A 12548-nucleotide genomic window follows, 5' to 3' on the forward strand; every position below is an offset into this window, starting at 1 on the left:
AGTCTCCTAAACAAGTAAACTGAGACAGTCAGAGTTGTTACGTTAATAGATTTATTTATTTATTAGTTCTAGTGGATGCTAGCTGGCATAACACAGTGTTGTCCACCAAGGCAACAAGCATGATGACTTTAATTACTTTTCAGCTTAGTTGGTCTGGCTTCTCACTGTCACGCTCTTACAGACGAATGTTGGTTAGTGTAGCTGCGTCTAACAGTTGACTTTTCCGACTGTCTTCTATTCATTTCTGCAGGTTAGTAACAAAAACGACCGTCACTCCAAGCAGAGTTTGTTCTTTCATAGTCCTATTAAATCCGCTGTGTTGACACAGTTTAGCGAACTTCCCCCGTGTGTTTACATCACTCACAGATGGAGTAAAACTTTTAACAGTGCGCGCATGCGGGTGAGTGAGACGTGATGCTGCAGCTACACACAGGGTCTCTGTCGGCTGCAGTGACATGTGATCAACTAGTATGATCAGCTCCAAAAGGAGTAGATCGGCAATCAGTCGATCACGCGTTTTTCATGGAAATCTGCCGATTTTGATTGGTGGTCGATCAATCGCAACATCCCCAATCACAATTTGCCATACATTCAGTTGGATGATATTAACGATTTTTTAGACTGAGTATTATATGAAAATTCAATAAACAGTTCAAACTGATACGTAAAATGTTTAACATGAGGAATCAGAATCATAATAGAGGGATTTACATTTCAACGGTGGAAACAAAACCTATTGCACACTGCTGCCAATTAGCGGTCGGCATTGGAATTGCACCAAAAGAAAAGAAAATACACACGCTTGCATGTAAATTCATACAAAAATTTGATACACGGCTTTTGAATATCAGTTTAATATTGCAGGGAAAAAAATCACAATGTACTGCAATATCGAAATTTTCGATACACCGCTTTTGAATATCGATATACCACTGGAAGAAATATCACAATATTTTGCTGTATCAATATTTTCTTACATCTCTACTAGTTACTGTGAATCCATTTCATTTTAATAACCAAACACTACATCTGCAGCTTACCTGAAGCATCCCATAACCATCGTCCTCAATGGTCCCTTCACATGTAATATGGAGCTTTGTTAGTAGTGTCTTTGAGCTGAAGCACAAGGATTGTTTACAGTTATTCACCGGAACTAAAATCATAACCAGATTTATGATGACATACTGGCATCTGCATTCAGAAACATGCCAGACCTTTTCCAGTTGAGTGGTTTTTCCAGTTTTCGTCGACTGAAAGTCACAAGTCCAGTAGGTACTAAGGAACAAAAAGATACAGGTCTAAATGTTTCTTCTGCATCGGGTTTTTAGAATAAAACTGCTATAATTGAGTTTATAACCACTTACTTTGCTGAGTGACCATTTTAAAATAGCACATCAGGGTTTTCAGTTTTTCCATTTTCTTTGAGGAGGAACCTTTAAACAGCCTGGATGCAAAATAAAAATGATAAGAAACTTAGAAAAAAGTTTTTCTGACACGTATTTTCATTTTAAATCTAAAAGCTTGCTTATAGAAGTGCGTTTGACATCCCACCTTACCACCGACTCTTCAAACTAATACAAAATGCTCCCTGCAGAGCCATGACCTCCATTTCAGCCATGTGAGTTCAGTCAGGCTTTAACTTTTGACAGGAATTAGTCCATCTCTCACTAGCTTCCCTTTCAGCCACTAGCCGATTATGGAGAAGCTCCTTTGCGGTTATGACAACACCGCTGCCCCGGGCTGGCCATCACAGAGCAACACTCTTGCAGTGTCCCAGCTCTGAAGCATCAAAGGAAGAGAGAGGGAAGGAAGCCCTGTGTCCCTTTTAACCACCACACTGTCCTCAGGAGGTAAAAGGTCTTAGGACACATGCATGCAGAGCTGCTGGCAGTGAGGTGAAATCTGAATGCACTTTGAGCAGAACCATATAAAGAACTGAGAGGCCCCACAGTAAAAAGAATGATGCTTCATGTGAAGGACATGAAATAATGACAAAAGCTTGGTGCTCTGAGAGCCCTTCAGGGGCAGGAAAACCCATTCACTGAACTCTAGCATTCATTTTCTTTTTCTTTGTTGTCAGAGTGGCCCAAAGAAACAATCATGGCTTTAGAAGTCCTCAGGGTAAATGTCTTACATAAGCTAGCCACTATTGAGAACAACCTTTTAGGAACAAATTATAGGATCTCTAAAGAAAAGAGAATGCACAAGTAAACAACACCAATATACTAAAAACACTACAAACACTTGCATTTACAATGGTTAAATACTCATCTGTGGCAGCTTTTATTTCTATTATTCTGTTTCCATTGCTGTTTTTGGCATGGTTTAACATCCGCTATGATGTGTAAAATACTTGTTTATGTGAGCAGCTGATGAAGCCTTCTGAAACCCAATTACAGGCTGAGATACACCCTGGCATAATAACCAAGAGATATGGCTGATGTGTAGCAAAAACAAAAAAAGTTTAAACCACTTATTCCTTTCATTTTCATGGCGAGTGTGTAACTGTTGGTATTCAAGAGAAAATAAAACATGAGGAGGAAAGAGAATGCAGCAAAAATATCTGTAACGGAAAACCACGGATCCGTCGGATAATTAGCTAAGGAAGAAAATTCCACACGACGACATTTCATTCACACAACATGAGAAGGGGGGGGGGGCTTCAGGCAGAGCAGCAAGAGTAAAGGCTGCTCAATAACATTTTTAACATCATTCATGTTTGACCGGTGCAACTTTGGTAGTTTACATGACAGTTTTTGCAGCCGAATTTTAAAAAATAATTTAGCGTTTCCCTTTGAAATCACCACACATTTATGTGAATGACATTCTTTAGGGTTTGGACTCTTTTACCATCTCCTGCAAAAAAAAAATACCCCGACAGCATTCTGTATTGTCAAAAGCAGCCATCTGAGTCAGTGTTTATCTAATTTCCTCTTCCATTTAGGTAATTACATTGTGATTCCAGCAGATAGCGGGAACATGAGCAGAGATCAGCAGACAGATTTTACATTGCACCACCCTGACCTCCTGTTGGAGGCTGTACCAAAGGAACTGCATCATTTATAAATGTGTATGGCTGAATCACAGATTTATTTTTACAAGTGCTGATAAATCCCAAAGCTTTAACAGTATGTAAATGTATGTGTGTTTTAGCTTTATTTGGAAAAAAAATAGATATATAAAGCATATACAGTAGTGCCCCCTTATGGAGAAGGAGCTAGGTGTCAGTATACTTTATAATCCAGTTACAACATCCACACATTACCTAAAGAAGTTGAAGTCCGGATAGTTGCAGCACTCTCTGATGTCTCTTTGAGGGAAAGTGCAAAAGAAGGCGTTGGCAAGCAGACAGGCCACCTGCTCCTGAGACATGGTGATCGAGTGGCTCACTCCTCTTTTCAGGAGGGGGATCGGCTGGAGGAGAAACAGAGGCTCAACTGAAGAAGGGCTCTATTATTCACTTTGTTTATTTAGCAAGACAACAAAATACGCTGTGGTGATGCAATCTTTAGGACGTGTTGTGTGATGTGTTATATTTATGATGGGGAACAGACCATAAACTGGTACTAGAAGGTGAATACTGAGAAACCATTACATTAAAACAACAAACCAACTGAAAGAGTCAGCAGCCAAAATGCTAGATTCAACAGATTTATTATTTGGCTGCAAATGGTCTTTCTACTTAAACCACTAACCAGTTGTGATAACTATAACACACTAGTAATTTTTGATTGTTCCAAGATAAAATCATACCCCAAAAAAAGAAACCCTGAAAATCTTTGTACAGTTCAAGGTATAACAGATCTGCTAGAAAAGTTTCATTGTTTTTGGGTGACAGTTGAATTTAAATAAAAAGTGAAAAAGAGTTTCATCCAAAGATGCAAAATCTAAATTTTATGGTTGAGCACCCAGCCAAATAATTACATAGAAATGTTTTAAATGAGTTTTTTCCATTGGCTCCAGATACCAAACAATCAGACAATTGGTTATGCGTCTCCTCACTTCTGAATCATTTGACTGCTTATTTATCATATTGGAACCTCAAGGTTGAAAAGAACCACAGCCAGTGGCTGGAGTTACCTTGGTACAGAGCTCAGACACTCTCAGTGCTAACTGCATCATGTCTGGCAGCAGAGAGTCAAACAGATGTTCGACAGCATCAGGATCCAGGACCTTGGAGAGAACAAGAAATCTGTTTATGTTTGTGGCTTTGCCATAAAACTGAGCATTATTGGTCTTTCGGGGTAATTGGTCTGAGGCAGATATAATTAACTGATCTACTCTAAAATTCTGAGTTGTTATTTTATTTAAAATGAACAATCCTAGTGATGGGGAGCATCAAAAAGCTCTTAGAATCTACATTATTTGGTTTATTATTATCAGAATCTTTGTTTTTATTTGAAAAGCTCAAAATTTAAATACGAAATCCAGGACTCTTCTGTTTTAGACAATGGATATTAAACTCTTGTATTTACTCCCATAGCCACTTAAACATCGGTCAAACTGACTAACCAGCCTTCTAGGAAGAGATGCAAATGACCGAGCGTGTGAGATAAAAGGAACCAAGGGCGCCCGGGACAGGAAGACATTTATATGACAGCAAAGGAAGCCTGACTAAACGCAGTCGTAAGTAATGGCCAGGCTGACATCATAAACTGTTCCTATGGGCACAATAAATGAAGCCAGCTGACATGGTGGGGGCAGCAGCTATAGCTGAGGTAATATAATCCAAGCTGTGCAAATCAGCTGAAGACAGAGCAGCAGATCAGCTGACTTAACTGTTTGTATAACTATGTGTCTCTGGACATCACACCAGACCGGTAAAGCAATCAAGCAGAGGTGTGAGAAAAACCCAGCATGAGTAGAATTTGAATAAATAATTATGCTCCCGTACAGATTAATCACAGATTAGAGTTCTCATTCCTCTGGGTCTGAGCTACACAGAGCTCTGCCTGAGTGAGTCCATGAACACGTGAGCATGTAAAAAAAATAAATAAAAAATAAAAATAAGCCATTTTTATGCTCGTAAGTGTAAAAAAAGCAGTGGTGGAGCTGCAGAGGAGGGAACAAACAGAACCGATGCTGTCCGTCAACAGCCCTTCAGCTATTCATAAGGAACTCCTGCAGAGATGAATATTCAATTAGGGCGCCTGGCCCGTCACTCCACGCCATTCATGTGTTTTTCTCTCTGACACTCAAAATCATTCCACCTCAAACTGGCTCATCAGAGGATGGGAAATAGAAATGGACACATTTTATTGTAATGTTTGAGTCATTTCACGCAGAAAATAAAAAAGAAACCTATCAAATGTGTGAATTGATTACTTCTGAAACAATTTCAGTGGCATTCTTACTCTCCTGAATATTTGAGATCGGTGACACAGAGGGGCTCCGGGTTATTATTTTTTTGTTTGAAAGTTGCATTATAGGCTTCATATAACAAGCTTGACTGGTATAAAATCTAGACATCTTATTTAATTTTCATAGGTTCAGGTTCTTCTTTTTAATTATCACTAAAAAGATTTAGCAACTGGAGTCGATATCACACCAGATCAGGCTCTAGTAATAAAACCAAGCCTGTGGCTACGTCCTCTCTCCGTGTTAAGGTTCTGCTTAATGCAATTCCCTCCAAACATAATTTATGGCATGTAGTACATGTGCCACACAATTGATTTAACTGTATGAAATCAGATGAAAGCTTTCCCTGGAATGTAAAGTCAGCTATTTTTATTTCTGATAAGCTTATAAATGTGACATTTTGTTTATCGATTCAATTATTTTCCAAACTCTAGCTTTGCCTTTTAAAGTTAAAAGAGGTTTACGGTAGATTTGAGACTTTGAGCACCTCACCTGAGAGGAAAACCTGAGAGATGAGATTCTGCATAGATGGTATGAGGACACCAGCCAGTATATTACATCTCTCTTCAGCAGACAGTTGTGATACCACAGTTTTAAAATACTCCTGTACCCACAAAAACAACTGCCACCAGTCTGACAGACTGGCTTCTCTTATAATGACATGCTATAACCAATCCAGAGCCACATAAAAATCAGCCTTTCTCTAGACCACTGATAATTTGCTTACTGCGTCAACAAACTGATCAAATCGAACAATGTCATTTATCAAGATTTTCCAGCAAATGGGGATTTTGAAACATTCCTACACGGCGTTTTACCCTTCTGTCGCTTTGCACGACAGCCCTCACTGCAGCATTCCGGAGTTTTTCCCTTTTCAGGCATAACTTTTTTTTTTTAGAAAACCATAAAAGTGATAATCTTATGTAGGGCTGCCACGATTAGTCGACTCGTCACGATGACATAGACAAACAAAATAGTCGACCATTACTTTAATAGTTGATGCATCGTTTATTTCATAAAAAATGTTCATCTCGCCTGCTGCCGCACGTTCAGCAGTTGCTTCCTGCCTCTCTGCTGCTGAGCCGCCACTTCGCACCGAGGCGCATGCACACTAGTGGCCATCCAACTCAGCCTTCATCACCGGAGAAAGAAAACATGGCGAGTCAGCAACAAAGCTCAAAAAGTTTGGGAGCATTATACAGATTCAAAAGAAAGGTCTGTAGTGGAAACTCTACATAGTGACACTCTCCTTTCACAGGAGCACATCGTCGATGCACGAGTGGCTTAAGAGGAAGCGCGTCACGGCGGAGAACAAAGAGTCGTCTCTGTAAGTTCACCTCTTGTCAGCTGCTAACATCAACAGAGAGCTACTTGTATTCATAGGTGTAGCAACACCAGTAGTGATGGTGATGTTATTACCTTCAGAACGCATTTGTATGTCACGTATTTCTGCTCCAATTACAAACACTAATGATTTATTTCATCCCGCTACATTACAGTGTTAATAAAAGCGCTCCTCTTCAATGGACGAGTTTGTTATGTGCACACCTCAGCAAGCTAACGTCCTGACCGAGGCCATTGTGGGCATGTTAGTCAGTAGACTCCTGTCCATGGTCAAGGTTTCAAAGAGATGATTAAGCAGTTCAACCCAGGATAACACGACTACTACCTACCAGACCGATCCCACTTCACCACAGTGATATCAAACAACCTTTAAGGTGTGTGTGTGTGTGCGTGCGTGTGTGTGTGTGTGTGTGTGCGTGCGTGTGTGTGTGTGTGTGTGTGTGTGTGTGTGTGTGTGTGTGTGTGTGTGTGTGTGTGTGTGTGTGTGTGTGTGTGTGTGTGTGTGTGTGTGTGTGTGTGTGTGTGTGTGTGTGCACGCTTGCGCACATCTTTGTCTCTATTTCTCTGGACACAAATAAAACAAACATTAGAATATAATGCATTTTATGATCAAATAAAAATGTTGCTGACTGAACAATCAAGAAACTAACTCTTAGCCTAAATTATCTGATATAACAGAATTATTAATCTGTTAAATAAACTAACTTTAATATCTTAAAGGTAAAGCAGACCCTCAGAGCTGTCGACGATCCCCTGACTGCTGACGTGTGGACCAGCCGTGCAACAGAGGCATATCTTGGAGTGTCCTGCCATTTCTTGAGTTATGACTGGAAGATGAAGCGCTTCAACTTTGCCACCATGCCTCTTGTGAACACAATTTTATTTTGGTTTTAGGTGCCTACCTCCATCTGACTTTAGCATGTGTATTAATGGGTTACAAAGTTAATTAAAAGTTGTTTGATAAGCTACCATCTTGTCTTTATTATTAGATGGCACATAGCTGATCACACTTCAGACTAGAAGCTAATGATGGATATATTAGAGCATCCTGGTGCAATAAGCTAAACTTTTATGAATGACACGACTGTCAACAAAACTGGCGATTAGTTGACTATTAAAATAGTCGTTTAGACCTAGGCTTATGTACTCTGACATAAGCCCTTTTTTATGCTAAGCCCGCTCTCCGTCCAGTACAGTCCCATACAGTTAACTGACCGCCACTCAGAATTAGCCAATAGCGTTAGACATCCACTTACAGACAGACCAAGCCCCCACAACCTTGGGAATTTTATGAAGCCAACACAGAGTGGCAAAAACTGCAGTTCCACCCTCATCCCCTAGGAACAGGCACCAGAAGTGACAGACGTCAACCACAGAGCGTGTACAAGCATTTGCAGAAGAACCTAATCAGATGCCGATTCGGCGACATTTCTTAGGAACAAAAATATCTAAACAACTTGTTTTAGCTCTGTTGGTCAGCTAGAGGTGTGCGTTCATGAACAAGAGGAATTACTTCCAGTTGCAATCCTGAAAATAAGGAGAGGGGCTTAAGGTGCAATTCATTTTTTCCACCTCTAGATGATGGCATCTGACAAAAAAGTAACAGCTTTGATAATAGAATTACAACTAAGGATGTTCCAATCACGTTTTTTTGCTCCAGATTCGATTCCTAGTCATTTGATTTTAAGAATCTGCCGATACCGAGGCCCGATCCGATATTTTAGAAATGCATTTAAAAAAAGGGAGAACGCACTTGATTTGTCCATTAACTTTTTTTTACTCATTTATGCATTTCTTTCTTTCTGTGTTTGTCATTTCTCTAGTTTATCTGCCATAAAACATCACTTGTTTAGGAAGTACATTAATAAGAAACATGATAATGTTGAGAATATGTGTAAAAGTAGCCTTGTCGCTCATATTTCAAATAATTTACTGTGTGTCGCTGTTTTCAGCGACAAGGATGGCACAGCACATAATGGTCAGCAGCAGGGTCACTATATTTTACAAAACACCTGTAGTGCTGCTGTGTCTGTAAAGTTAGGAAGAGAAAGCAGATCATACCGCGACTCAAGGAGACTGCAGAACCCGAAGTATGCAACCACAGACGTTCATCCAGTGTGATAAATATACTGCTATCTTGGCAATTTCGCTGTCCATAGACAATTTGTTTTTTCTTAACATATTTTATTTGTGTCGGCTGGCTTAGCTGAATTGTTGCAGCCAACTCAGCACAGCAGGGAACGCTTTTTTAGGTGGCGCATAAGATTTCTAGTGTTGAACGCAGCCCTACCTTTTCCTCCTCGTTAAACGTGCAGTTTTAACACATTACATGTGTTTATTACACTTCCTTTGCTGTTCATTTAAAAGTACATCAAAATTACAGACATTTTGTCTATCTTGAGGCGACAAGTATCATCTGTGTTAGCCTGTTAGCTAACAGCTAGGTGTTATGGCGTCTGAATTCCCGGGCTACCTTAAACTACGGGGCTCTAATGCGTTGTTGTCTGTGGAACAAAGAACAATGATGCAGAGGAACTTGTTGAATCTAAAACTAAGCCGTTGTTATTCCGTTTGAAAATCTCTTTCTCAGGATGAATTTAAAAAGTAATGTTTGTTGTTTTTGTATGGTTAAATCCGATTTTTCCCACCCAATTCCAATCTGTTCAAAATCAAGTGTTCGGTCATGATTTCTGATCACGTGATCAGATTGGAGCATCCCTTATTACAACATAAAAACAGTATTTGTAAAAACAAAAATACACCCTGCATAGTTATGATTACTTTCTGCGACTAGTAGGAGTTATTACTTGACACCTGATGCAATATATTCTACATTTGTACCAAGTAGTGTTTTCATGGCTGCATGCACAGAAACTTCTTAGCAGATATTCTGTTTCTGAAAAAAATTAAATGTATTCTCTTTATAAAAGTGAATCTGTATTTAGTCATTTTAAAATATAATATTTACCTTAGTGCAATATGAATGCAAAGCTGCTGTGTCCCCGTTTTTGGCTTGGAAAGCAGAATGCTTTAGTATGGCCTTCTGTAAGAAAAGAACATTTAAAATCTCCATGTAAAATAACAATGAGCCATTATAGAAAAACAATGTACACCTGTATAAAACAGCCATCACAAATATCTACATTCGGAGGCTGTGGGCCTTCCTGATTGTTATCTTATGTCGCCACCTTATGGAATTTTCTGGTAACAACAACCACAATTGATTTGTTTCTAGATGGCTATCTACACAACCACAATTTACTTTTTTAAAAAGCATTTAAAGTAAAAAAAAAAAAAAACATACAAATGTGAATAAAATATGTATCTTTAAAAATTTCTAACCGTCAACTCATCTACATTTGTTGGTTTCTTGGTTAAAGTTTTCTTGATCTGCTCCCACTGACTCTTACTTTCCAAATGTTGAGGTTCCTGTAGAAACACACATTGTAACAGTTCAGCAATGAAACAACATGGCTGAGACTGTGCTCTGCATTTGCCCCCGTCCCAACGGTTTTTCTTAACCCTTAAAGCCCTAGGGTCCCCCAGGTGGGGGACACTGTAACATTAGTTTCAATAGGCTTCAAAATAGGCCTAGGGCTTAAAGGGTTAAACACAAATACAATATTACATAATTCCTATAGCTACTGTTTAAAAAATATAATTTCAAATGGAAATATATAAACCACATTAGACTTGCCATGATTATTAGGGATAATGATCATAGATGATTATACAAAGTAAAAATAGGCACTGAAAATGTTTAAGTGGCCAAAATTAAACAAGAAATTGTTTAATTGAAAGCAGTTATGTTATTTTTTCAATACAGCGTACATTTTTCACTAACTAGAGCAACAGATGTAGAAATCACCTGAACAATCACCTGATCTTCAACAGGAATAGTGTTTTTGCTAGAGCATGGCATCTTGACATGGATATTGTCCCAGATATCAATAAACTTAGAAGGATATGGAACAGGAACTTCATCCTTTTTAAGAAGGTCTGTCTGTCAACAAAAATATTCAAAACATTATTGGTACACACATCACTTATGTGAAATCTAAATAATCCTAGAGTCAATAAAGCACACATAAAACAATGTGACTTCATCTGAAACGGAAATTATTATTACTGATGTGATTAAATTAAATTAATAATCCGTGAGGTTATTATTTATCTGTATAAATCTGTAGTTTGATGTGCATAAAGGGGGAAAAAGAAGAGCACAAACCCTTATCAGGACAGTGTGTTGACCAGGAATACCATTCAGTGGAGGAAGGGTTCCACCACATTCTGGTATTCTGTTGAGCTCACTGATGGGTGTCCCCATCCATTTTACATGGGCAGGTTTTATTTTCTTGCCTCGATCTGCTTCCTCTGAAGAAACATCTGGCCAACGCCGCTTGACAGGTAAACGTTGTGACGAGGGCCAAGAAAAGAAGTCTGTTATTTTAATTCTTTTTTTGGCAGAGCCCTCTGAGCTTGAAGCTGCTTGCTTCTCCAACTCTTCTTCATCGTGAGAGTTTTTCTGTGAAAATCCACTAACTGTAGCAGCTGCTGACTGGGGCTGGGGGTGATCCAAGTTCTGTGGTGTTAATGGTTGAGTTTCTTCATCTATATCAGAAATTGACAACTTCTCTGCATCTTTCTCATCCAGAGATAAGGTAGGACTGATTTGAAACCCAACATCGTCAGCCATTCCCACACCCTCCTGGCTTGAGCTCTCTTCTGTGACATTTGAAATTTTTAAAGGCCGAACCAACCATCGTTCAAGAGTATTTGGACACTTCTGTTGTCTGAGGGCGGTTTTTTTGAAGTAACCTTTTGTCCTTTCATCTCTGTTTTTTGGTTGTGCATCCATCTTTGTTTTTGCTTTCTTTTGAGCTGTGATCTGAATACCGTTGGTATGAAAACACAAATACAGACCTAAAGAACAGAAAAGGCTTCATGAATTTGTGGATGTGTGTATTCAGTTTGATTATAACTGTCTGGCCAAAGCACCTTTGTTGATAGATGAAAGCTGTGATGAGATATTTATTACAACATTTTTTCTCTTTGATGATGGTGCACCTATCAGTGCAGTGACTCTGTAAAAGAAAAGTCCAATGGAAATACGGCATACTTATATAAAACAGGAAGATATAAATAAAGGTGTACTTACAGCACAGCTTGAGCAGACCACAAAATCAAAGTGTTGTGTGTGCAGACCTGCTTTTCAGAAAGTTCTTTTCTCAAGAAGCAAGTGAGTCTCCAAAGAAGGTATGAAGCCATAAATGACGCATCCTAAATCATTAAACGACTTAAATAAAACACAGCAAGCGAATTTTGAGCATTATTCTGTAGCGTCACCACTTCACTTGCTAGCTAGCTAACAAGCTTTTGACAACACCGAGATGTTAAAAAATCCCCAAAACAATAATAAAAGGCTAGTAGCTGTGAAATGTCATAAAAAGTGAACGTCTTTGTTGCCAAAGTTTCTAAAACTAAGCGATTAACATCCTGTTCAGATGGTGTTTGTTAAGGAAATGTTCAGCACAAACTTTTCATGCTAGACACCAAAACAACACACCTCGTGACGTCAGAGGTGTTGAAACAACGCGATAAGACAAGCACAAACGAACTGTCAAGTCACGTATTCTTTATTCAGGACTCTTAGTCCAATTGACAGAAGTAGAAAAACATTGTACAGATAAGATAAAACGAAATGAGCACAATGTGACACATCAAAACACAAGAGACAAATAATCATGAAAGCAGAAACAAGAAACTATAATAAAAGTAGTGTGAAAATAAAGTATAAATTATAGTAACTATCCTACCTTATCTAAAAAAGAAAAGACTATTCCAGT

General features: G+C 38.8%; 1 protein-coding gene across 7 annotated transcripts in view; it reads right to left on the reverse strand.

Annotated features, from left to right (window-relative positions):
• The window catches only part of LOC107387805 (poly(ADP-ribose) glycohydrolase), a 35165-nt gene extending 22863 nt beyond the window's left edge, over positions 1 to 12302 (reverse strand). For 4 of the 7 annotated variants that reach the window (XR_008565549.2, XM_054749246.2, XM_054749245.2 and 1 more), the window contains exons 1-11: positions 11861 to 12302; positions 11701 to 11786; positions 10931 to 11625; positions 10571 to 10705; positions 10045 to 10131; positions 9671 to 9745; positions 4081 to 4173; positions 3266 to 3414; positions 1365 to 1444; positions 1215 to 1275; positions 1041 to 1116 (exon numbers count right to left, since the gene is read on the reverse strand). Coding sequence is in view for 6 of the 7 variants with exons in the window: in XM_054749246.2 (XP_054605221.2) it covers positions 1041 to 1116; positions 1215 to 1275; positions 1365 to 1444; positions 3266 to 3414; positions 4081 to 4173; positions 9671 to 9745; positions 10045 to 10131; positions 10571 to 10705; positions 10931 to 11625; positions 11701 to 11786; positions 11861 to 11970 (1647 nt within the window). In the remaining variant the exon portion in view is untranslated. The remainder of the gene's footprint in view (positions 1 to 1040; positions 1117 to 1214; positions 1276 to 1364; positions 1445 to 3265; positions 3415 to 4080; positions 4174 to 9670; positions 9746 to 10044; positions 10132 to 10570; positions 10706 to 10930; positions 11626 to 11700; positions 11787 to 11860) is intronic. The other 3 variants (XM_070545681.1, XM_015962995.3, XM_015962997.3) reach the window with 3 other exon arrangements.
• Positions 12303 to 12548: the final 246 nt, after the last annotated feature.

The sequence above is a fragment of the Nothobranchius furzeri genome, chromosome 16 (genome assembly GCF_043380555.1).
Source record: "Nothobranchius furzeri strain GRZ-AD chromosome 16, NfurGRZ-RIMD1, whole genome shotgun sequence".
In the NCBI taxonomy this organism is placed as follows: Eukaryota; Metazoa; Chordata; class Actinopteri; order Cyprinodontiformes; family Nothobranchiidae; genus Nothobranchius; species Nothobranchius furzeri.